The sequence below is a fragment of the Maylandia zebra genome, linkage group LG12 (genome assembly GCF_041146795.1).
Source record: "Maylandia zebra isolate NMK-2024a linkage group LG12, Mzebra_GT3a, whole genome shotgun sequence".
NCBI classification, from domain to species: domain Eukaryota; kingdom Metazoa; phylum Chordata; class Actinopteri; order Cichliformes; family Cichlidae; genus Maylandia; species Maylandia zebra.
This window is the reverse complement of record NC_135178.1, coordinates 884,852-910,102: the sequence shown is the minus strand read 5'-3', so window position 1 is coordinate 910,102 and position 25,251 is coordinate 884,852. Positions and strand designations below refer to the sequence as shown.

General features: G+C 42.2%; 2 protein-coding genes across 2 annotated transcripts in view; both read left to right on the top strand.

The window, feature by feature from the left end:
- The window catches only part of zfr (zinc finger RNA binding protein), a 42,743-nt gene extending 39,070 nt beyond the window's left edge, over nt 1-3,673 (top strand). The window contains exon 20 of the mRNA XM_004558642.5: nt 2,668-3,673. Within this exon, the coding sequence (XP_004558699.1) occupies nt 2,668-2,850 (183 nt within the window). The 3' untranslated portion in view covers nt 2,851-3,673. The remainder of the gene's footprint in view (nt 1-2,667) is intronic.
- A 3,100-nt stretch (nt 3,674-6,773) lies between these two features.
- fam151b (family with sequence similarity 151 member B) overlaps nt 6,774-25,251 on the top strand; it is a 38,751-nt gene continuing 20,273 nt past the window's right edge. The window contains exons 1-4 of the mRNA XM_024799116.2: nt 6,774-7,017; nt 7,119-7,244; nt 16,914-17,073; nt 17,150-17,367. Of these exons, the coding sequence (XP_024654884.1) occupies nt 6,921-7,017; nt 7,119-7,244; nt 16,914-17,073; nt 17,150-17,367 (601 nt within the window). The 5' untranslated portion in view covers nt 6,774-6,920. The remainder of the gene's footprint in view (nt 7,018-7,118; nt 7,245-16,913; nt 17,074-17,149; nt 17,368-25,251) is intronic.

Sequence of the window (25,251 nt, the reverse complement as noted above, 5' to 3'; positions counted from 1 at the left end):
CTGTTGAAGAAATGATTCAGTTCATTTGCCCATCTCACATCCCTCCCAGGCAGAGAGTTCTGCTCTTTGTGGCCTGAGATGGTTCTGAGGCCTCTCCAGACTTCACCAATGTTGTTTTGCTGAAGCTGGTTCTCCGTCTTCTGTCTGTAGCTGTCCTTCCCATTCCTTATCAGTCCTCCATTAGATGAATACAAACCCAGTATGTGCTCTATCCCTCATCTGCACGCTGTCCTGTCCATCCTGCTCACTCCCAGGGAACATCTCTGACTCTCGTTGCTCCCACCACTCTCTCCCAATAACTCTGTCTTCTGACCTCCATCCTGCTGACAGCAGTCAAATCAAATCACTTTTATTGTCACATCACATGTGCAGGTACATTGGTACAGCACATGTGAGTGAAATTCTTGTGTGCGAGCTTCACAAGCAGCAGAGTTGTGCAAAATACAAGAATGGCTACATCTGAAACTAATAAATATATGTACAATATATAATAGTATATGCATTTCTGGATGTGTATACTAAATATTTTTCTGTGTGTGTGTGTGTGTGTGTACACATATTTTACAAATTAAATAGAGTAAACAATAAATAAAATATATAAAATAAAATATACAGAGTGAGACATGTGCAAAACAGTGGCATTACTGTACAGTATGGAGTGCATAATGTTAAAGTTCCAGTAGTGAAGCTGAGGTGTCTATGACGTGTTCAGCAGTCTGATGGCCTGATGGAAGAAGCTGTCTCTCAGTCTGCTGGTACGGGACCGGATGCTGCAGAACCTCCTTCCTGATGGAAGCAGTCTGAACAGTTTATGGCTGGGGTGACTGGAGTCCTTGATGATCCTCCCCGCTTTCCTCAGGCAGCGCTTCCTGTAGATGTCTTGGAGGGAGGGAAGCTCACCTCCAATTATCCGTTCAGAGCACCGCACTACTCTCTGGAGAGCTTTGCAGTTGTAGGCGGTGCTGTTGCCATACCAGGTGGTGATGCATCCAGTGAGGATGCTTTCAATGGCACAGCGATAGAAGGTCCTGAGGATGCGGGGGCTCATGCCGAATCTTTTCAGTCTCCTGAGAAAGAAGAGGCGCTGCTGCACCTTCTTCACTGTTTTGTTTGTGTGTACTGACCACGTAAGATCCTCAGCCAGATGTACGCCAAGGAACCGGAAGCTGCTCACTCTCTCCACAGCAGCGCCGTTGATGGTGATGGGGGTGTGTACTTCTCTGCACCTCCGGAAGTCCACTATCAACTCCTTTGTCTTTGCGACGTTGAGGGTGAGATGGTTGTCTTGACACCAGTGGGTCAGGGCGCTGACCTCCTCCCTGTAAGCCGTCTCATCACCGTTGGTGATAAGACCCACCACTGTAGTGTCGTCCGCAAACTTCACAATGATGTTGGAGCTGTTAGTGGCCGTGCAGTCGTAGGTGTAGAGTGAGTACAGGAGAGGGCTCAGTACACACCCCTGTGGAGCACCAGTGTTCAGTGTGACGGGGGATGAGGTGATGCTGCCCAGTCTGACCACTTGGCGTCTGTCAGACAGGAAGCTAAGGATCCAGCTGCAGAGGGAGCTGCTCAGTCCTAGATCCTGCAGTTTCCTGTCCAGCTTCGAGGGAACGATGGTATTGAATGCTGAGCTGTAATCTACAAACAGCTCTCTCACATACGTGTCTCTCTTCTCCAGGTGTGACAGGGCAGTATGTAGTGTCAGGGCTATGGCATCATCAGTGGACCTGTTGTGGCGGTATGCCAACTGTAGAGGGTCCAGTGAGTCGGGTAGTGCAGAGTAGATGAAGTCCCTGACCAGCTTCTCGAAGCATTTGCTTACGATGGGGGTCAGGGCTACAGGTCGCCAGTCGTTCAATGAGGAGATGGTGGAGGATTTGGGTACAGGGACGATGGTGGCCATTTTGAAGCAGGCTGGGACTACAGACAGAGAGAGGGAAAGGTTGAAGATGTGTGTGAACACTCCAGCCAGCTGAGCCGTGCATGACTTGAGGACGCGGCCGGGAATCCCGTCCGGACCAGTAGCTTTGCGTGCGTTCACCTTCCTGAAGCACCTCCGCACATCCTCCTCAGACACAGTGTGCGCACTGACGTCATCCGCGGTGCGCACACTGTCCGGTCTCATGGTGTTCGCTGTGTCGAATCTAGCGTAGAATACGTTTAGATCCTCACACAGAGAGGCCGTGGTCTGCGGTGTGCTGGTTTTCCCTCTAAAGTCTGTGATCGTGTTTAGTCCCTGCCACATACTCCGAGGGTTGTCAAACTGTTGCTCCACCCTGTCCCTGTACTCACGTTTGGCTGCTTTGATCGTCTTCCGGAGTTGGTAATGTGCGTGTTTGTAGTCCGATGTGTTCGCGGAGGCAAAGGCGGTGTTCCGTGCCGCGCGAACATCTCCGTTAAGTGAACCCCATGATGATCCTGCTAGCGTACTCTGTACCGTACTCCAGCGTGGATGTCACTTTAAATCCACCTGCAGCATTCCCGGCCTTGCTTCCCTTCCTGGTGCCCCAGTGGAATCACTGGCTTTGCCCTTCTGTCAGGTTTTTGCCAAGTAGTTGATCAGGTCACAGAAAGAGTAAATAACCCCCCCAAACGTGCACATCCGAGACTGTTGAAAGGTTTGCTTCTGCTCTTTGACTCACATGTTCTCCAACTTTGTGTGTTTAGTTTGCTCTTAGGCTGCTGGCGTTCCGTCAGATTCATAAAGTTTTGGGAATGGACCCCCTACCGCAGATGAACCCTCGCTTCAGCATCCGCAACAGCCGGAAGCGTCGCCGTGACAACAGCGATGGCACAGACAGCTTCGAGGGCGAAGGCAAAAAAGACAAGAAAGATTACGACAGTTTCTAAGCTTGCGTTATGAATTGAATCTACATACCAGCTGTACTAAAATGTCGTATGCTCGTCTCCTGTGTACTGGCTTCTTTGTTTTTAAGCTCCAGGTGTACCAGCCTAACTACAGCCTGACTTTGTATGACACACACGTGTATTGTTATTAGTTGTAGATTTCTTACCGTGAGGGCTGAGGACTCTGTGCTAGATGGACGTTTTTACCTGACGTGCTTCTTACAAGAATGAATACAGCAGAGCTTGTGTCACTGCTCCCCACCTGTGTGTTTAAAGTGGAGCCGGACTGAACTGTAATGTGGGTCAGAAGGAAGCGTGAGGAGAAATATCAATGCCTTCATTCATCTGTACAGTTGCATTCAGAGCTGGTCTGTGTTTTTGTTGTTATTGTGAACCTTTTATTTGGCCAACAGATATGTCAAAGTTCCTGTATCCCTGTGCTTAATGCAAGTGCTGTTTGATGCTGTGGTCTTGTTACGTTTCAATGCTAATCTACACTTCAGATGAAGACCTATGGGATGCAGCAGACTATGAAGAATATTTCAGTGTTGAGATACCTTTGTTAGTAGTGACATTGTAAGCCCAGGTATGTAGTTTTGTCTATTCATTTGCATATATAATAAGTATTTGTGTAATCTATAGATGTAAAAAGACAAGTTTTGATTTGTGGAAAAAGTGGCTACGTTGACACTGCCGACTGTTCTGGCTTTTAAATTAGTTTTCTTGTGTAATGGGGATTGTATTGGCTTGCTTGCCTCATACCTTGGTTAGGTGCTAAATCAGTTCTGTCCTGAGGAAAAGGAATAAAGATTATTACTGACTGAGAGATGTCTGTCCTGCCCTGAATGCTCTCTGTGCTCTGCTCGCACGTCCAGCACAGTAAATGCATTTCCACCTGTTTCTCCGGAGCACATTTTTCCTCATGATGGCAAGTAAGTACCCTGCTGTCCCTACATTTACTCACTGACTGACCCGTTCAGCTGCTTGGTAAGGAAAGTATGTGGGCCAATCCCATGGCAGTAACTCGGCATCGATCAGAATCTGAGGAACTTTATTGATCCCAGAGGGAAGTTTGCTGCTATAACAACTCAACAAGCACTTTCATAAAATGAGTGCAGAAACAGAGATGATGATAGAGAAATACTAACATAAATATAGAGTTACAAATCTAAAGGACGTGTGCAAATATGTTGTGTACAAAAGTGACTGCATGGAGGTGTGAGTAATTTATAGTCAGGATGATCTGAAGCTCAAACTGAGCATGAGAATAGAGCGAGGGGAACTGTAGTGTGCTGGTTAGTGCTGTTGTGTATGAGTGTAATTACAAACCACCTGTATGCAGGGTTAAGTGTTTTTCTATCTTTGACTTTTCTGGGTCACAAAGGGAAGGAGAATGAACACGCGTGTAACGAATGTTCTTAAAACGTGGTTATTTCATCGGGCCTTCAGCAAAGATGCAGAGGAAACGAGGTCAAACACCAAGTGGGGAGAAGCTGAGCGACAGATGAGACAAAGCTGTCATCTCCTACGTAGCTGGTTTGTCACAGAAATTCAGAACAGTTTTCTACAAGCAGGACATTGCAGTGCATCTCAGACCCAGCCACACACTCGAGCTGTAGGTTGGCTCGACCGTGGCACATCCAAACGTGCACCAGGACCCTCATCGCTGCCTGCAGCCTCAATTTTTATTTTAGGACCTCTTTGTCTCCTGTTCCACACCTGTTTTTGGTTTTCACATGCAGCAGACTGCTTAACAGCCTGTTTCCCTCCTTTTTACTGAACACTTTAATAGCAGCTGTATCTCTGACCAAAGCTAAACGGGGAATGCTGACACATGCAGGATGTTACACAACCCTGTAACTTGTTCGTAGAACAAGGCTGCAGCTGGTAGGACCAGGCTGCATGAATGTGTTATATGCCATATTCTGTTTCTTTTTACCGAGCAGACTAGTCTATTTCCGCAGCCACAACTTTAACAAACTGGAGATTCATTTAAACATTTCCTGTGATTCTGTTTGTGTTGCCTCGAAATCAAAAATGTCGCTCTGCTGTTACTGCAGCATACTGCAACTTCTGCATGTGTGTACGTTGCACATTTTGGAGAAGCAAAGCATGAACTGGACACAGTGAACCAGTGTGTCTTTTAGCTGTTTTGCAACCACTCTTTCAAGGTTTTTTTTTTTTAAATAAAGGAAGGTTGAAGATTGGCCTATAATTAGCTAAGACAGCTGGGTCAAGCAACAGGTTAACTACTGCCAGCTTGAAGGCCTGTGGTACACGGCTGTTTAACAGAGATTGGTGGAGTATGTTTACAGTTGAAGCATTATTTAACCTCACTTTGATGGGACATTTTTACTCTTATTTGTATATTTACATTCTTTTCTAAATAAATCAAGTCACCTTTGACCACGACTGCTTTAAACTTTGACTAATAATCTATCACACTGTCAGTAGGAGAATATTTAAATGAGTCATGAGACAGTTTACTGCAAATTACGCAAACAAAACTAATGCATAAAAAAAATCTGCCTGGTGCTACTAAGAATTTATTTTCAATGGGGGAAGATGTTATCAGAACCAGCAAATAGAAATCCACAATGTATCACCAACTGCTGCATCTGTAAGAGACAAAAACACAACAAAAAAAACCCAAACATAGAAAATACAGATACATAAATCGAAATCTTCTTGTCGTGTCAGTGAGAGTTCAAGGTTCTTTATTTGTCACATGCATAGTTATACAAGTATAACACACAGTGAAATGTAGCCTGACACGCTCCTCGACATGTGCAAAAATTGGGGGGGGGGTGTAGAGGAAGAACATTATATATATATATATATACATACATATAGTATATACACTGGGTGAATGTGCAGTAGTAGCAGCAAGCAGGTGAATTCTGTACATTAATATGAATAGACATCTGACTATTTTACAGGATAGACAATATAAACATTTAAAATTAAAGGAATTGAAATGTACATTGTGCCTTGGTTTAGAGTGTCTGGAAGAGTCCTTGTCACAAATGTGCTTGATAACGAGGGTGGGAAGCTGCAGCAATGCCCTCCAGAAGCCTGGAACCAGAATATGAGAGAGCTCCTTGCCTCGTGGTAAATGGACTGGTTCTTATATCGCACTTTTCTACTTTATTTGAGCACTCAAAGTACTTTACACCACAGGGCTGAAGGTGATTATAGGAAAGGTGCTGGATCAGCCCAAAACCACATGGGAGGAACTTGTTAAAGATCTGTATGCAGCTGGGACCACAGTCACCAAAAACACCATCAATAACACACTACACTCGAGTGGATAGAAATCTGGCAGGGCCCACAAGGTCCCCCTGCTCAAGAAGACACATTAGCAATACTGCTGAGGGAGTTTCTATCAAAGGAAAGTTTGAAGCCTAATCTTGAAAGTAGAGATAGTGTCTGTCTCCTGAATCAAAACTGGAAGCTGGTTCCACAGAAGAGGGGCCTGAAAACTGAAGGCTCTGCCTCCCATTCTACTTTTAAATACTCTAGGAACAAGAAGTAGGCCTGCAGAGCGAGAGCGAAGTGCTCTAATAGGGTGATATGGTACTACAAGGTCATTAAGATAAGATGGGGCCTGATTATTTAAGACCTTGTATGAGAGGAGCAGGATTTTGAATTCTGGATTTAACAGGAAGCCAAAACAGGAGAAATCTGCTCTCTCTTTCTAGTCCCTGTCAGGACTCTTGCTGCAGCATTTTGGATTAGCTGAAGGCTTTTCAGGGAGTTTTTAGGACTTCCTGATAATAATGAATTACAGTCGTCCAGCCTGGAAGTAATAAATGCATGAACTAGTTTTTCAGCGTCACTCTGAGACAGGATATTTCTAACTTTAGAGATGTTTTCTTTTAGAGCTGATATTTTATTGTCTCACGTCGAATAGAATAAAGATTGGGGCACTTTGGTCACTTAGATTTTAAACTTAGAAATCTTGATAAATATTGTATTGAATCAGTAAAAGACTACCGGTTCTTTTATTTCGACAATCTCGGACCGGAAATGTGTTGTTATTTATCTTCCGTTTTGGATCGTGGAAGTCGGCAATGAAAACGAGTCTTTTGCTGAGTTTTCACAGAATTACTTTAATTTTAATCGTGTGTTTTATATTTTATGTCTTGTGGAATTTAAAGGGTAAAACAGGTAATGTCGAGCTTTGCAGCTACGCTCACTTGTTTTAGCGAGCTGCACTTTACTGTGACAGAGAGGAGCTAATGGCTGCGACCCTCGTGTTCTGTTCGCAGGTGGGATGCGTGACCAAACGCTGGACTATTTCTTCAGTCGGAGTTTTATAACGAGGATTGACGCTGCCGAGGTTAGCTGGTCGCATGCAGCGAACAGCAGGAGCAGGCTGGCGGAGGCGCTCACAGGTGAGTCCGTGACGTGGCTGTCAGTCCCGCTGACGTCAACATGGAAATTCAAACACCTGACATTTTATTGTTGTTTATGTTAAAGGTCATTTTGTCTAAATCAGCCCTTGTTTAGTCCTGAAGGTTGAAACTATTTTGCGTGATCGTGTTAAGTAGTGATGGCCCGCTTGAAGCTGACGCTCCGGAGCGTGTGTCGAAAAAAACAACACACTGGTTCAGAAGCACTGTGTCGAGGCTTGCTTCGTTTGGCAAAAGTCACGTGACCAATGACGTCCGAAGCTTCATTACGCACGTAACTGCTTCGGTACCTGATTCAAACAGATATAAGGAAGTGAATCATCCACGGGATTCGTGGAGTGTGTTGATGGTGACAGATAGCGACGAGGTGATCATTCCACTGACAGATATGGAGCCAGCGAGGAAGAGAGGACGTTCTGGCGTGTGGGAATATTTTGAGTTGATTTTGCTCAATTCATTTTATCTGCCGAAGTGAAAAACTTGAAATGTCCAAAATCATGTTTTCATAATGTAAATATCATTACAGCATATGACTTTAGGAACACTTCCATGTGAATTAAAGCTAATGAAGACTACAACAATGTATTTGACACTATACGTACATTACATTGCTACAGTTTAGAAAATCATTTTGTTTATTGTTTTTAGGTGATAGTCTGCAGGACCCAGGAATACCTGCATATCTACCAACTTGCAGTGTAGTTCCTGCACTCCACAGCCTCTTCTGTTCCATGCAAGTGGATTTTCTCCAGGGCAGGAGAAACTATTTCTAAGAAAAGAAACAGACTCAGCCAGCGCACAGTAACACTAATCCTCTTTTTAAATGTAAATAACAAAAGGGCTACCTTACATTGATCATGTTTTTACTTTGCAAGTTCTTGATTAGGGATGGGTTTTGATTATCGCTTTTCTGATTACAATCCATGCTAAATTGAATAAAGTGATATTGATTCATTAAAATCCCGTGTCGATTTGTAAATTAACGTTATTATGCCTGAAACGCCAGCATCTCAGGTTAAACCTCACAACATGTCGTCAAACACCATGCAGCTAAAACAGTAACTGGGAGCAGGTTTACGGATTCTGCATACAAACGTGAACACAGAGCGCGGACCCGACGCGTCAGAGTCAGATTTTGATATGTCGTCAGGTCCGCGCTGTGTTTGCCTCTTTTTTCTTCGCTGGCTTCTGCAGCTGCAGGTTTCATAACTCTCTGTTTACATCTCTAATTAAGTCTCACATGTGTCAGCTTTCTTTTAATAGATACGAAATTATGGATATATACTGTTAAATGATCAGACTTGTAATATTTCTGACTGAGGCAAAACTTTCCAGATTCCAATCAAATTGAATCGGATCCTGTATCGAATCAAAATGATTCTACAAATCAGTGACGATGCAGCCGTACTCAGCTTCCTAAGCATTTTCCCTTTCCAGTTCACAATCAATCCCACCCCTAGGTCAAAAATATGTATAGGACAATTGGCCTAATCTAATATTTTGTATGAACCTGTCAAGCTGTCCAGTGATTAAACGACAAGTAGATGGAGGCAGGACTCCACAGCAGGGGCATACTCCATAATGTGCTGTGCATTATCATATGTATATTATATATATTGCTCACTTATTGTATTTACCAACATCAAGGAGTTATGAGCAAAGAAAGGCCACCATAGTGCATGTTTAAATAGGGAAAGTTTATTGATCAAAATGTATTACGCAAATACGCATTACATTTTTTTCAGCCCCCCAATCGAGAAAACAAAACCAATTACATGTTCAAAGCAACGGAACGGTGGCCCAATATCAGAGAGAACTCCACTCTTGAGTGAGCAGTGATAATTGAGCAGTCCGTTTTATTTTGCAGATTCAAGCTGCTCTTCAAAATTTTCACCACCAGATGTCACCGGAGAGGACTGTGTTGAAAAGCTTCGAGTAATGAACCGTTTTTCAATACAAGCTTCAGTGCTTCGGAAAGCTTCATTTGGCCATCACTAGTGTTAAGTTTCTGCTTCCTTCACATTAGCAACCGCATTAACGTAACCATGGCAGCGTCACTCTGCTAAAGGCTGAAATCATAGTTTCTCCCCGCTGACTCATGTTAATTGTTGTGTTACGTCCCCCCCACCATGGCGGAGGCAAAGGTAGGAAGGAGACACCAACACTGGACAACCACAATCAATGAAGGAGGAAGACCACAGAACAGTTAAGTATCAGGCAGGATTTATTGGGTGCTTGCCTGGATAGTCAAATTTAACAACAGTAAAGAGGTGGGGGAGGAGGACTGGGCGGTTGATCCAAATCAAAGAAAGTAATAAAACAAAAAGAGGTCGGTAGCTTCCAGGGCCTAGCTTAACTGAAAGAAAAATGCAAAACAAAAGGCCTACCTAGCTACTCGATAAAAGTCAGTGAAAACATACAAGGGTGGCATCAACCGCATAACCTAGTGTGACTAACAGAGTAAAATCTACAACCAGTGTATAGGGTACCCCGGCTTACCTGTCCAGCCTCCCACCACACACAACATAAAGATGCCTTTTCGCAAATGTTTGTCAAAGCAGAAGCCAGCAGCCACCAGCTGGCCAGGGAGCGGCTCATTTGTAGTGTTCCTTGGAGTGTGATTGGCCAACTGAGCCCAGTCCAGCCAATAGACACCTGCCAATCAACTTCGAACTGGCCAATCAGAGGAGGCCTGACGCCTGAAAGATGAATAGAACACAAAACAGAGTACAAAAGCAAAGCCACACCCCTTGGCACGTAACAGTTGGATTGTGTGTCCACAGGTGTTTGTACTTTGCGTCGTAATAAAATGACGGTAAAAGGCTCCGCCCACTTCCTATCCATGTCTTACCATGCAACGACTCTGTGAATGGACTGGAGAAGTGTAGTGGTAGAGTCCTCCGTCAGGAATGAGATATGTGTGTCGACTTTTTATTCTCCCTTAAAATTATTATGCCATAACGCTGCACAGAGCAGCTCTGCTAACAGGTTATGGGCCCAGAGCAGCAGTAAAGAGATCCTGTAACTGCCAAAGGAAGGGCAGCGTTTCCTGAAACCGCAAGTTACCGGCAGGTGTTAAAAGTTTGGCACGATTGAGTGAGTAAGCGTTTTTGTGCATCATGAGCAGACGCACGGCAGAGTCGGGCAGTCGATATTCCCGTTTGCAGTTTGATGGAGATGAAAGGAAATATGAGATATGGGAAACGAAGTTCCTTGGTCATCTCAGACTACAAGGTTTGAAAGATGTCATCTTAAAGGCTGAGGGTGATGAAGAAGCCGATGGTGAAGATGATGACAAAAATGCAGAAGCATATGCAGAGTTGATACAATTTCTGGATGACAAAAGTTTATCGTTAGTTATGAGAGATGCAGTTGATGACGGACGGAAAGCCCTAAAAATTTTGAGAGGTCATTATGCAGGAGTGGGCAAGCCAAGGATCATAAGTCTGTACACCGAACTTACTTCTCTCACAAATGAAAAGAATGAAAGTGTGACGGACTATATTATCCGAGCAGAAGCAATTATCACAGCGTTAAAAAATGCGGGTGAGTCATTAACTGATGGACTTCTGATCGCAATGATAATGAAAGGTCTACCAGAGACGTTTAAACCCCTGATTGTGCACGTTACACAGAGCGAAGCAAAAATCACATTTTCAGAGTTTAAAGTAAAACTCAGAAGTTATGAAGAAACCGAGAGAATGCGTGCGGCTGTAACTGATGACAACGTAATGAGGACAAAAGTGCAATTAGACCAGGATTCTACTTCATGGCGAGCAGATGACCGAAGATCAAAGAATAATGAGATTGTGTGTTTTAAATGTGGACTAAAGGGACACACTGCAAGAACGTGGCGATCCAGAGTATGGTGCAGTTTTTGCCGGAGTAGTACACACAAAGATGCGACCTGTAGAAGGAAGCTAAGACGGGATGAAGCGAGAGGGGTTGTGGAGAAGGACTACGCGTTCAAGACGGGCTCCGAACCCCAGAGGGTCCCGGACGGCGGCCAAGAGATGCTGAATAACCAGCTACTGGTGGATACGGGAGCGACGTCACATATCTTTACGAAGATCGAGAGTTTTAAGACTTTTGATGACACATTTCGACCCGAGGCTCATTGTGTAGAGTTGGCTGACGGAAGGCGGAGCAGAGGAGCTGCAAAGCGGCGAGGAGATGCTGAGATAAGTATGATTGACAGTAGGGCTGGGCCATATTATACCGTTCACGGTAATACCGGTATAATGTTAGGCAACGATAGGAAAATGAAATATCGCGATAGAATATGAGTAAAACGCGCATGCGCAGTGCCTTTGTTTTCATACGCACATGGCCGATTGTTGAGTGAAACAGATGAACCAGAATTGGTTTGTAAAAATGGTGCAACTTCAGTGATGTGGAACTGGTTTGGTGTTTGTCCGTCAGATACACGACAAAGCACATTTTTTTGCAGAACATGCAAGCGGCCGTCGTTATTGTCGTATTTGTCGGACTAAGATGCTCTTAAATCTGGGAGTAATCTGGGTCCTAAACCCCGTATCCTTCAGGTCAAACAACACTGCAGCATCACTAAGAGTTAAAAACTGTCTAAATTCTTTCATCTTTAATAAAACGATCAGCATTGCTGCTTTACCAGGTGTAACTATGAAGTTTAACTTCCAGGCATCCATGAAAACAAAATGTATTACATTTAACGGAGTTAGAAGCTAGCAGGAAGCTAGCGGAAGTTAGCTCGCTAGTTTCGCTAGTTACCTAAACATGATATTGCATGTTCTGATTGAGAGATTTCTGAAAAAAATCAAACGTACAGCTCTGCTATCACTTCCAACATAAATGAAGACAGGAAACTAAACAGCAGTGACGTTTGTAGGGTTACTGAAGTTGGGCTAGCTGGTATATAATTATGTGCTACGTGATCGCTAGCAACACAGCTATGTTAGCATAACATAAACAGTGAAGCTGGAGGACAAACACTAACACTTTTCCACTTATAAAAGTTAACGTTAAGGTTCCTCATGGTTAGAGACAAATGCAATCGCATGGCAGGATGCTGTAAAAGGACCAAACTTCAGTCAGGAGAACAACTGAGATAATCCATCCACAATACGAGGTTAGTCATTAATATACTGCAACAACATGGGAATAGAGCAGCTGCCAGAGAATTCAACATTAATGAATTAATGGTACAGAAGTGGAGGAAGCAAGAAGAATGAGTTTAATAAAGTTTGATTTATCTGACTGCTTTGTTTCGCTTAATGTGCCTTATAATCCCGTGCACCTTATGGTCCGAAAAATACGTACTGCACACTGCAGTTTAATGTTGCAAAGCACCTCTTTTTAACTTCAGTGGATATTATACATGGTTATGCTCAGGATATGTCAGCCCATTTCTACTGGAAATGCCTTTTGGTTAAACTTTCAGCAAGGAATTTGCATTTGCACTGTTACATTTTTATAAAGCTTTAATGTACATAAAAACCAGCTTCTTGTTTAATTTTTAAGTGAAAATAAATGATAGGTTGTCTTTTTGCGCTAGTAATGTTGTGGAGTTGTATTTTGTCTCGCATCAATTATATCGTCAGTTATATCGTTATCGCAAATTTTCAAATATATATCGTGATAAATATTTTTGGCCATATCGCCCTGCTCTAATTGACAGTAAAGGACGCAGTCACAAGGTAACATTGAAACAAGCACTCTACATTCCATCGTTTCCACAGGACATTTTGTCAGTAAAAGCAGCTACTAGTAACGGAGCCACTGTGGTTTTCAAACACGGGGACAGTTTTCTTAAACATGTTGATGGAACAAAATTCCCTATATATGAACACGAGAGACTGTTCTTTATAAACACTGTGCAAGAGTTTGAAGAGAAATGTAATGGATGTTTTGATATGCAAACGTGGCATGAAATTCTAGGACACTGTAATTATGAGGATGTTCAAAATCTGCAAAATGTCGTTGATGGAATGGAAATTAAGGGTAAAATCAACAAAAATATGCAATGTGAAGCCTGTATACAAGGGAAGTTTACTCAAACTAGGAACCGAGAACCAGATGAAAAGGCCAGGGCAGCATTAGAGTTGGTACATACGGATTTAGCTGGTCCGATTACGCCAAACTCTAAAGAAGGGTTTAAGTATGTTTTGTCGTTTGTTGATGATTATTCAGGTGCAAAATTTGTATATAATCTGAAACACAAAAGTGATACAACTCAAGCAACTGAAAGATTTATTGCAGAGGTGGCGTCATATGGGAAAATCAAGTGCTTTCGTTCTGATAATGGAACTGAATTTACAAGCAGACAGTTCAGAGATTTATTAAGTAGACACGGCATTAGGCAGGAAACTTCGGCGCCATATTCGCCTCATCAAAACGGAACAGCAGAGAGGAACTGGCGTACACTTTTTGACATGGCGAGATGCATGTTAGTTGAGAGCGAATTGCCAAAGTCTTTATGGCCATATGCAGTACAAACCGCGGGAGTGATTCGGAACCGATGTTTTAACAAACGTACAGGTCAGACAGCGTATAAGATGTTAACTGGAAAAAGACCTGATCTTTCTAGAATGAAAAAATTCGGATCATTGTGCTATGCTTATAAACAAAATAGGGGAAAGCTGGATCCAAGATGCGACAAAGGTGTTTTCTTGGGATATGACAAAAATAGTCCAGCATATTTGATCTATTTCCCAAAAACCGGGAAAGTTGAAAAGCACAGATTGATAAAAATACTAAATCCCGCGACAATGGATCAACAAACACAGAGTGATCAGATGTATGAAGATGAGGTTTATGAATCCAGAAAAGATGGTGAACCCAAACAGACGAAGGATGAGGATATTCCAGATGGTAGTGAAAGCAGTCAAACTGAGTCCGAGGTTAAAACTGATGATAAAGTAGATGCTGGAGCTACACGTTATCCATCCAGAATCAGAAAGAGACCTGATTATTTGAGTGATTATATCACGGATGTGAAAGAGTGTGAAAATGAACAGATGCAAACCAGTGTTGATTATTGCTACAGATTGTTGTGTGAAATACCCACATCATTTAGCGAAGCTATTGTGTCAAGTGAGTCAAAAGAATGGGAAAAAGCGATGAATGAAGAAATCCAATCCCTTAAGGAGAATGACACATTTACTTTAACCACTTTACCAGAGGGTAAGAAAGCAGTGGGGGGTAAATGGGTTTATGCCGTTAAAAAGAACTCAGACGGATCAGACAGATATAAAGCTCGATTTGTGGCTAAAGGTTTTAGTCAAACAAAAGGAGTTGATTATGAGGAGACTTTTTCACCGACTGCTAACTTATCGAGTGTGAGAGTTTTGATGCAGAAAGTGGTTCAGGATGATATGTTGGTTCACCAGATGGATGTAAAAACCGCCTATCTACACGCATCAATAAATGAAGAAATATATATACAACAACCAGAAGGTTTTGAGACAGAATCAAGTGAGACTAATAAACTGGTGTACAGATTAAAGAAATCACTTTATGGGCTGAAGCAATCGGGTCGTAACTGGAACCAAACCTTACATGACTATTTAAGCAGTTGTGGATTTAGACAAAATACTGCTGATCATTGTGTGTATTCAAAAGAAACTGAAAGTGAAAAAGTAATCATCATAGTGTGGGTGGATGATTTACTCATTGCAGCTAACAATGAAAATGTGCTTTCAGGCGTGAAAGAAATGCTCTCTTCTAAATTCCAAATGAAAGATCTGGGGAAACTTAACCATTTTCTAGGAATAGATTTTCTTCAAGAAAAAGAATGTGTCAGAATGTCACAGAAAATATATATTGAGAACATTTTAAAGAGATTTAACATGCAAAACTGTAAGCCAAGGTTAACACCCTGTGAACAGAAATGGACTCATTCTGATAAATTCGAGACATTACCAGATGTGAGGAGATATCGTGAAGCGGTAGGATGTCTTATTTATCTGAGCTATTGTACGCGACCTGATTTAAGCTATGTTGTCAGCAAACTGTCACAACATTTCAATGCGCCAACTGTTGATGATTGGACAGCAGTGAAACATGTTCTGAGGTACCTAAAAGGTAGTCGAGGAAAAGAACTGTGTTTTAGGAAATGTTCAAGTGGAAAACTAGGTCTACAAGCATACAGTGATGCAGATTGGGCATCCGATGTTTCTGATAGACGCAGTATGACAGGTTATTGTGTAAGCCTAAATGAAAATGGTCCTTTGATATCATGGAAAACCAAAAAGCAGACAACTACAGCACTATCAACTTGTGAAGCCGAATACATGGCATTAGCAGCAACAATTCAGGAATGTATGTATTTGACTTATTTGATTCAAGATCTTGATGAGTTTGAGTATGAAATACCTATGATATTGGAGGACAATCAGGGAACAATCGCTTTGTCAAAAAATCCAGTGAACAGACAAAGATATAAACAAATTGATGTGAAATATCATTTTATAAGGTCAGCTGTACATGAAAGGAAAGTGCTCATTGATTACTGTCCAACTGAGTCAATGGTAGCAGATATGATGACGAAACCAGTTTCAAAGTCTAAGTTAGAAAAATTCTCTGTATTTGTGTTTGGAATGTAAGATGTTTTTTCGGAGGATTGTTTTTCCCCAACCTGTGTACAAGTGGGGGTGTTGGATTGTGTGTCCACAGGTGTTTGTACTTTGCGTCGTAATAAAATGACGGTAAAAGGCTCCGCCCACTTCCTATCCATGTTTTACCATGCAACGACTCTGTGAATGGACTGGAGAAGTGTAGTGGTAGAGTCCTCCGTCAGGAATGAGATATGTGTGTCGACTTTTTATTCTCCCTTAAAATTATTATGCCATAACGCTGCACAGAGCAGCTCTGCTAACATTAATTATCATACTTTTCAACAGAAACACTAATTTTAGAGTAAAAATATTAGAATGCATTATAATCTCTGTCTGTTCTACAGAAATATGGGAACACATTGCTTCCTCAAACGGCGGCTCTGAGCTGCTGGGAGCTTCCCATGATGCACTCAGTGTTTTTACTCACCACTTGTGGATACATTTAATCAGTAGTTATTATTAATCTCCGGCTCTCTTCCACAGCGTGTCCTTATTGTATTTTGTGTTGAATAAATAAAATGTCATTTTATTGTGAAGGAAGGAGGCTTCATGATATGTAACATGGATTAGAGGGCTGGTGTGTGAGCTGTGATTCATCTCAGGTCTGCCTAATAATCTGGACACTGTAATGTAATGCATTCTTTTTTTATAAAGCACTTTTCTAGTCTTACTGACTAACCAAAGAACTTTAGATTGCAAGTCACATTTTAACTACATTGTGTGCACTTTGAGGACTTTATCCGTCTCACATCCGTAGCCAGATTTTCCAGTTAACCTAGCATTTAATCCACGTTTGGACTGTGGGAAGAGGCCAGAGTCCCTGGAGAAACCCACACAGGCACAGGGAGAGCATACAAACTCCCCGCAGAGGCCACAGCTGGAGATAAAATCAGGACCCTTTGTGGCCGTGCTGCACACAGAGCGACTGTGTGCTCGTCATACTGCGCTAACCTCCTCTGGGCTGAAAATAAAAAGATATATTCAGTGATGTTTGTCGTTGGGATGATACTTAAGAAAGATACGAGTCGGTTTCTAATGGGCAACAACTGTTTTTCAGGTCCTTCTCTTATGATTGAAGCTGACATTGTCCTGAGAGGTCGTGATCCCAAAGAGCCAATCATGGCACATCCCCCTGATACAGACAGTGACATCACCCTGAGGGAATGGCTGGAGGGAGTGAAAGAGTACGGCAAGGGGATAAAGCTGGACTTTAAGAGGTGAGAAGCAGGTTCTGTTCCACCAATGCTGTGTGGGTCTGTGTGACGCTAACGCTGAGCTATACTCTCCACATAGCATGGAGGCTGTGTCAACATCTTTAGTCCTGCTGCAGGAAGTGCTGACTGAGCCATACCGTCCTGTGTGGATCAACGCAGACATCTTCTCGGGTCCTGGGGGGCAGATCGGACCTCTGGAGCATCACACCTTCCTCTCTGTTGTGACTCATCTTCCCTCACACACTGTGCTGTCTCTGGGCTGGACTACAGGATGGACTGCTGGGACAGATAATCCAGGTAAACATACCTCATCACCATTGCCTTTTTGTACTCTGAGAACTAAATTTTCTTGATAATACAAGAATAATATCATGTAAGCAAATGTATTCAGATTATGGCTGGGTATCGTCACTGATTTCTGGAATCAATTCAATTCGATTAGATTTGAATCGGGGAAATTTTGCCTCAGACAGTCAGAAATATTATAATTCTGATTACTTATCAGTACATATCTATATTTTTATATCTATAAAAACAACGCTGACACGTTTGAGACTTGATCAGAGGTGTGAGCATCACAGCAGACGTCTTTGTGTCAAAGTAGCTGAGGATGAAACGGAAAAACAAAGTTACAGAGGTTTGATTACAGACACAGCTAAGAGTTTTGCAATTTGTGATCATTTTAAAAAGTTTACATTTCTTCAGTATTGAACAGCAGAAATGCGGCTTTCTTGTCAGAAGTCATCTAAGTAAAAAGAAAAACCACAGCGCTGTAAACAACGGTAGACTGGTAATGAGCAAGCATATGGGAAACTGTTCTTCAAGTACACAGAGAAAGAGAGCTGTGCAGGAAGTGTGATTTTTATCGTGGTGGAAGCAAAGCAGCAAAAGTCAGACTGAAGTCATGACGATGTTTATCTGTAGTTTGGATCTTCTTTTGCTGCTGGTTCAGTCAATGTTGTTTGGAGAGCAATAAAACCTGCAGCTCCAGAATCTAGCACGTGAACACAAAGCTCGACCCGCCGAAACATCAGAATCAGTGAGCTGATTCAGCCCCGACCGTGTCTGTGCCGTCGGGTGAGAAAGTCGACATCTCACTGATCCTGATCCGTCGGCGCTTTATGTTTACGTCTTTGTGCAGAATCCGTGTTCCTGCTCTCGTTTACTGTTTTAGCTGTTTGGTGGTTGTTGGAAATTTGAGAGGTTTAACCTGAGATTCTGGTGTCTCAGGTAAAATACGTTTATATGTAAAAATCGATTCAGGATTTAATGAATCGATATTGCGTTATTCAAACTGGAATCGATTGTAATCAGAAAATCGATAATCAGAACCCACCCCTAATTCAGATTAGTGGGAGGTGATGCCACCAGCACATTTAGGACCTTTTAGTATTGTCACCCATATTTGAGGGTTTTAGGATGATGTCACTAAAAAGCCTAACTGCTGTTCAATAGTGAAGAAATGTAAATGTTGGGTCTGGGCTTGCAGGCCCCGCTGGTTCAGAGAGTTATCACCTGTGAAGAAAGCAAGACATCAGCTTAAACAGTATTTAACTTAAAAGGGAAGCCTGGTCGGATCTCAGAGCTGCAACTCTGCACTTGACTCAGACGACTCCGCCCCCAGCCTTTGCTTGCCACCTTTTAATTAGATGCATACCGTTTACACAAGCACCACCCATTGTAAAACCCCTGTGGTGTGTCAGGCACTGTGTGTGTGTGCATGTGCAAGCACGTGTGTGTGTTTGTGTGACTTCCTGCTGATGGAGGAACAGAAAAATATCTCAACATGCAGTTTACGAATTTAAGTACAACAATGACAGCTATTATCAAAATCACCCTAACAGTCCTGTTTGTCCTTTTTGTCCTTTAAATTATTCAACCATACATCATTTACACAAATCCTCTGTCCTATCATTCACCTCATATTACTGTAAAAGCAAACAGTTGATAAATGTGTTAGCAGTTATCCTATTTCTCATTGATCTCACACATGGTAAACTGCATCCTACAAGTAAGAAAATGAAAGTTAACAGTCCAAAAAGAGGAATTAACACTTCCAAAATCATTCCAGCCTTGTGGTGCATTTCCTGCCGGTGTAGATTCCTCTGCAGAGTCATTGAGTTCTGCAGCGCTTTCTCCATTCGTATCATTGTCCATACGGCCAGAGTCCAAGTGTATGTACACATGGGCATGCAAACACAGCAGTTGGTGTTGTTGTCTATTCAGGTGGCTTTCTGAGCTATCTTCAAAGCTGTAGGCCTGGTCAGCAGCCCCCTCACTGTGGGTTGGACCAGCACTTCCTTTTTATGGCCTCTATCAACCCCCATCTCCTGACTTCAGGCGTTCTTCCTGTGGGGTGATACAGTCATCAAAATTTCAGCCAGCTTTGTAGAAGTGCTCATGATGCAAATGACAACAACAATGACACACAGGAAACCTCTTCAGAGTGTCAAAGTCTGCATGGCACAGTGAAACAGCATTAGGTGATCCTCCTGGGGAAATTGCTGTCAGTCATTTCCCGTCACAGTCACAGCTTCTGGTGTCTGTGCTGTTTACAGAGTCATAATTTCATCGCTGATCTCCTTCTGCGCTGTCGCTTGGCACGCTCCCTTCATCCCTCGGTTTCTTGCTCTACCCTGAAGGTTTAGGGTAGAGCAAATCTTACACTCTAGTTGTCTTGGTTTAGGTCTTATCTTTGTGACAGAACTTTTAGTGTTAACTTTTTAGGGTATGAGTCTTCCTCTGCCACTTTTCAGTCTGGGGTCCCGCAGGGCTCAATTTTAGGGCCTCTTCTTTTTTCATTATATTTACAGCCCCTGGGAACCATCCTCAGAAGGCATGGAATATCCTTCCACTGCTATGCTGACGACTGTCAGATCTATCTGCCTCTGAAGCAGAAAGAGGCCTTCTCTATTAAGCCACTTTTAGCATGTCTAGAAGACATTAAATCTTGGATGTCCCTAAACTTTCTAAGATGCAATTCCAGCAAAACTGAGGTCATTCTGTTTGGTCCTAGTGGACCTTGTGAACCCTCCGCTATTGATTTGGGACCCCTGGCAGAGTATTTTAAATCTGTTGCTACAAACCTGGGTTTTAAGATGGACAGTGATTTTAAATTAGACAGTCAAATTAGGGGTTGTGTCAAGTCCAGTTTTTATCATCTAAGGCGCTTGGCAAAGATAAGACCTATTTTATCCGCGACCGTGGCTCAGGGGGTTGGGAATCGCATCTGTAACCGGAAGGTCGCCGGTTCGATCCCTGGGCTCTCTGTCCTGGTCGTTGTGTCCCTGGGCAAGACACTTTACCCTACTGCCTACTGGTGTTGGCCAGAGGGGCCGATGGCGCGATATGGCAGCCTCGCTTCTGTCAGTCTGCCCCAGGGCAGCTGTGGCTACAACTGTAGCTTGCCTCCACCAGTGTATGAATGTGAGAGTGATTGAATAGTGGTATTGTAAAGCGCTTTGGGTGCCTTGAAAAGCGCTATATAAATCCAACCCATTATTATTATCCAGGCCGCATCTTGAAACGGTAATCCATGCTTTTATTTCATGTCGTTTAGATTACTGTAATGCACTATATTGTGGAGTTAGTCAGCATCTTCTCTCTCGTCTGCAGCTGGTCCAAAATTCTGCTGCACGACTTTTAACCAGAACTCGTAAAAGAGAGCAAATAACTCCCATCCTGGCTTCACTCCATTGGCTGCCTGTATATCTTAGAGTTCATTTTAAAATTCTCATGTTTGTGTTTAAATGGTCTTGCCCCAACTTACCTCTCTGAGCTTCTGCATCCTTACTCACCCCCCAGGTCTCTCAGGTCAGCTGACAAGCTGCTCCTGGAGGTACCCAGGTCCAAGAGAAAGCTCAGAGGGGATCGGGCCTTCTCTATTGCTGCTCCTAATCTGTGGAACAATCTTTCCCAGCACATTAGAGAGGCCCCTTCACTGTCCACTTTTAAAACACATCTTAAAACCCATTTTTACTCTTTGGCTTATGACACAGTCTGACCCTGATTTTATTGTTTTAAATGTGTTTTTTTTTTTTTTAATATATATATATATATATATATATATTTTTTTTTTTTTTCTCATTTTTATTTTTTTTTTTTTTTCTCATTTATTTTTTTTTTTTTTAACATGCTCAATGTATCATGTTTGGCATGTCAAGTGTACAGCACTTTGTGTTCAGCTGGTGGCTGATCTGAAAGCGCTATATAAATAAATTGCTTGCTTGCTTGCTTGCTTCCTCACCGTCAACGTCGAACCTCTTTCACTTTATTTTGGATTTTGCTGCTGTCCACAATCTCCTTTCGATGATCTCTAGGGAGCCCAGCGGCACAGCCCTCTGTGGGTTGTCAGCTGTGCTGGAAGTGGTCTCTGCTCCTCACTGATCCTCTTGAAGCCTCTCTCCTGGTCTCAGCTTCCATCTGCGTCTCAGCCTCTTCTTCCATCACTTCATCTCATGCCACCTGCAATTTAAAAAATGAAAACTCCCCAAAAACCCTCTTTTGCCTCATGGTCCTTGCCATGCATCAACTCCACACAATTAGAGATGCACAAAACAGTTTCACATTCTCACTTAAAAATTCTTAGGGCTTCTCCCTTGGAGTAGCTCCACTACAAACCTGTAACCCTGTATTAGAGATGGCACGATACCACTTTTTTATGTCCGATACCGATACCGATATCATAAATTTGGATATCTGCTGATACCGATATGAATCCGATATAGTGTTTTTTAATCAACAAAACTGTTTTTTTTAAATATCTTGCTGCATTTTGTATAAGTTCATACTCAAGTTTAAAACAACAACTACACTAAAGCTATTCTGTTATACCTGTATGCAAAAAAAAATATTTCATAGTTCAGCAATACTGATCAATCTAATAAACTTAAACCTACACCATCCTCCCTATTCTGGTATTTTAAAGAGTACTTAGCGTAAATATTAAGCACCCTAACTAATAGGGTTCCAACTCCCAGCAACAACAAAAATAAATAAATAAAAAATAGGGAACCACCCCTCACGCTCCACCTCATGATGCTTAATCGACGTAATCAACCTTAATTTGATGCAGTGTGAAAAAAAATGCACAGAAATAAATTATTTTTCAAGAAATATTAAATAGATTCAACATCTTTCTTCAACAAAATTGCAGACTGCACAGATGGTACCTTTCCAAAGGAAAAAGTACTATAGCTTACTAGGGTATATATATTAGACTTAATAGTCACTATACACAGTAATTGACTTCTATTCATTTTACATCAAATTAAAACTTTGGGTGTAAGAGTCAGATAATTGGGGGCGACCGTGGCTCAGGGGGTTGGGAAGCGTATCTGTAACCGGAAGGTCGCCGGTTCGATCCCGGGGCTCTCTGTCCTGGTCGTTGTGTCCTTGGGCAAGACACTTTACCCTACTTGCCTACTGGTGTTGGCCAGAGGGGCCGATGGCGCGATATGGCAGCCTCGCTTCTGTCAGTCTGCCCCAGGGCAGCTGTGGCTACAACCGTAGCTTGCCTCCACCAGTGTGTGAATGTGAGAGTGAATGAATAGTGGCATTGTAAAGCGCTTTGGGTGCCTTGAAAAGCGCTATATAAATCCAATTATTATTATTATTATTATTATTAATTAAAAGCTCGACATTTTAAATGAGAATAAGAAAGAAAAGTATGTCTTTGTGCCCCCTTTTCCCTGTTAATGCCCTATCGGCCCCCCTGGCTAAACTTTGCTAGATCCGCCCCTGCACAGTTACCAGCGTCAGCTACGTAGAAAAAGATCCTGGTGTAGAAAGTAATATTAAATAAATTCTAACAACAGCTGATCAAGCTTAAACGTGCTGCTGTTGTTCAGCCGCTGGTTTCCTCTTTCTGGTGCAAAGTAGGCCAAAAACAAACTAGAGACACGGACTCGCGACAGAAAAGCCGATCAGCTGATCATTAAGCAGTTTCATGATTGAAGTAGCAGCAAGAAGAGGCAGTCACTCCATATATCGCTTGTTAAGCTTAACGCAGGAATGCTTTACAAACATTCAGAGATGGACTTACACACTTGCTTTACTTCTCTCGGGGATAACTTTGTCGGAGATGAAATGCCGGGTTGCTAGCGAAGCTCCAAATGCTATCCAGACCACCGACAGGTCCCACATGCCACAGCCGCTCTATTACGTGATGCATACTGCTCCGACGTGCTAACGTTCTGAGGTGAGTTACGGCGTGTTGCAAGTTTTGTGAGGTGCTTTCGTGATATTTAATGGATCGATTACATTTTTTATTTTTCTCCGATATCCGATCCAGTAATTTAGGTCGGTATCGGACCGATATGTAATATCGGATCGGTCCATCTCTACTGTTACGTTTTTAGTCTAGGCAAGTAATTAAACACAACAAGAAGTTTGCCCATCCACACCCCACCCAAGCAAGAACACCAACAATGATACCTTTTAAAGTGCTAAGCAGCCATTTATTTACTTCGGCAGTGAGCGATGCCAAAAATAACAAACAAAACTCCCTCGTGGTCCCTGCGCTTCCCTACACAATGTGAAAAAAACCAAACAAAAGACAATTCACTTACCTAGCTTTCTAATGAGAAAACAGGAGAAAACTTATTCAACAAAAATGGCTTCTCACGCCTACTACGCTGCTGCAGTGAAGGATATATACGAAGTGAACAAAACGTACGATCACTACTTGACAAATCTATTTACAGCTATTTACAAAATGGACATAATAATGCCAGACATACACACCAAAACTCTACACTGCAGTAAATCAACACACAGGTTCTTGGTTAAGTGGTGGAGGTTCGGGGAGAGGGGCCAGGTGGCTGTCATCCGGTAGTTAAATACTGGAGGTGATCCATCAATTATCCAATCCGAGGATAGGCAGAGATTCCACCCAGATCCCTAACAGCCACGCCCAGGTGTCCACCTCCTAGGAAAAAAAAAAAGGGAAAAGATACCCACAGCCATCCTCTGGTGGGAGGAGTAACACAAAACAAACACATCACTGGATCATAACACTACCCTGTATTAAGGAAAAACATTAGCCAATGGTTAAATGTTAAGTCTGTTCAACTTAACAGACTGTCATTATTGCCTGTAAGACAAACTCTGTAAGTTAAAACAAACTTCACAATTGCAAGCAACTGTAGCTCATAATAATAAAGCACTCAGCGCCACAGAGACAAGTGTCAACACAGTTTATTCCAAATCATTAAACCACAACTATCACCATAATTTCTCCAAATCATGGCTCATCCCATGTGTTTGATTGATTGGTAATTTATTTCAACATGTGAACAATATACAGGTACATTTAGAAAAGAAAATAAGAGAGAAAAAAATACATACAAAAAAAACCATTCTGATTAATTTACATGTTGAAAGGGAGGAAGTAAACACTTTATTTAATCCCACCCCTTTACCATAAATTATCAGTTAATATTTAGTCAGCTTCCTTACTGATATAATTTGTAATAAAAATAGTGAACAAATTTCTGATATACTATATACTATAATATCACATCATGAGTTTGTTTTTTTTTTGTTTTTTTTTAAATAGAGACATTCAATTAATTTCAATATTTTCCTTTTCTTTATAGTTCAAAAAGATCATATTTTTATAACTCTTTTTGAACAGTTTTATGTTTGGACGTTGCTTTAATTCCATTTTCAGACTGTTCCATAGTTTCACTCCATGAACAGAAACACAAAAGCCTTTTCTTGTAGTACGTACCTTCATTGTTTTGAAGTTACAAAAACCCCTTAAATTATAACTTCCTTCTTTCAAAAAAACCATACTCTGAATATTTCTTGGCAGGTCTTTATTTTTTGCTTTGAATAGAATTTGTGCTGTGCTTATTCCACACTACTCTAATCATTGACTTTCTGTCACGGCTGCCGAGGTGAGCCGTGTGGTGTTGGAGGGAGAAAGGACCCAAAATGCAGGCAGTAGATGATAATGCTAGTGACGTTTATTTACCAGTAACGGAAAGACAAAACAGGCAGTGAGGAATGACAAATGACTGGAGAAACCTGAACTGGGTAAACTAAATGACAAACCTGAGATCATAAGAAACGGGGTGCGGGGCAGAGAGACGCAGACGGAGGAACAGAACACCGTGGAACACAGAAGTGGGACCAGGGCAGGCACAGAACACAAACCTAACAAATGCAAATCATAAC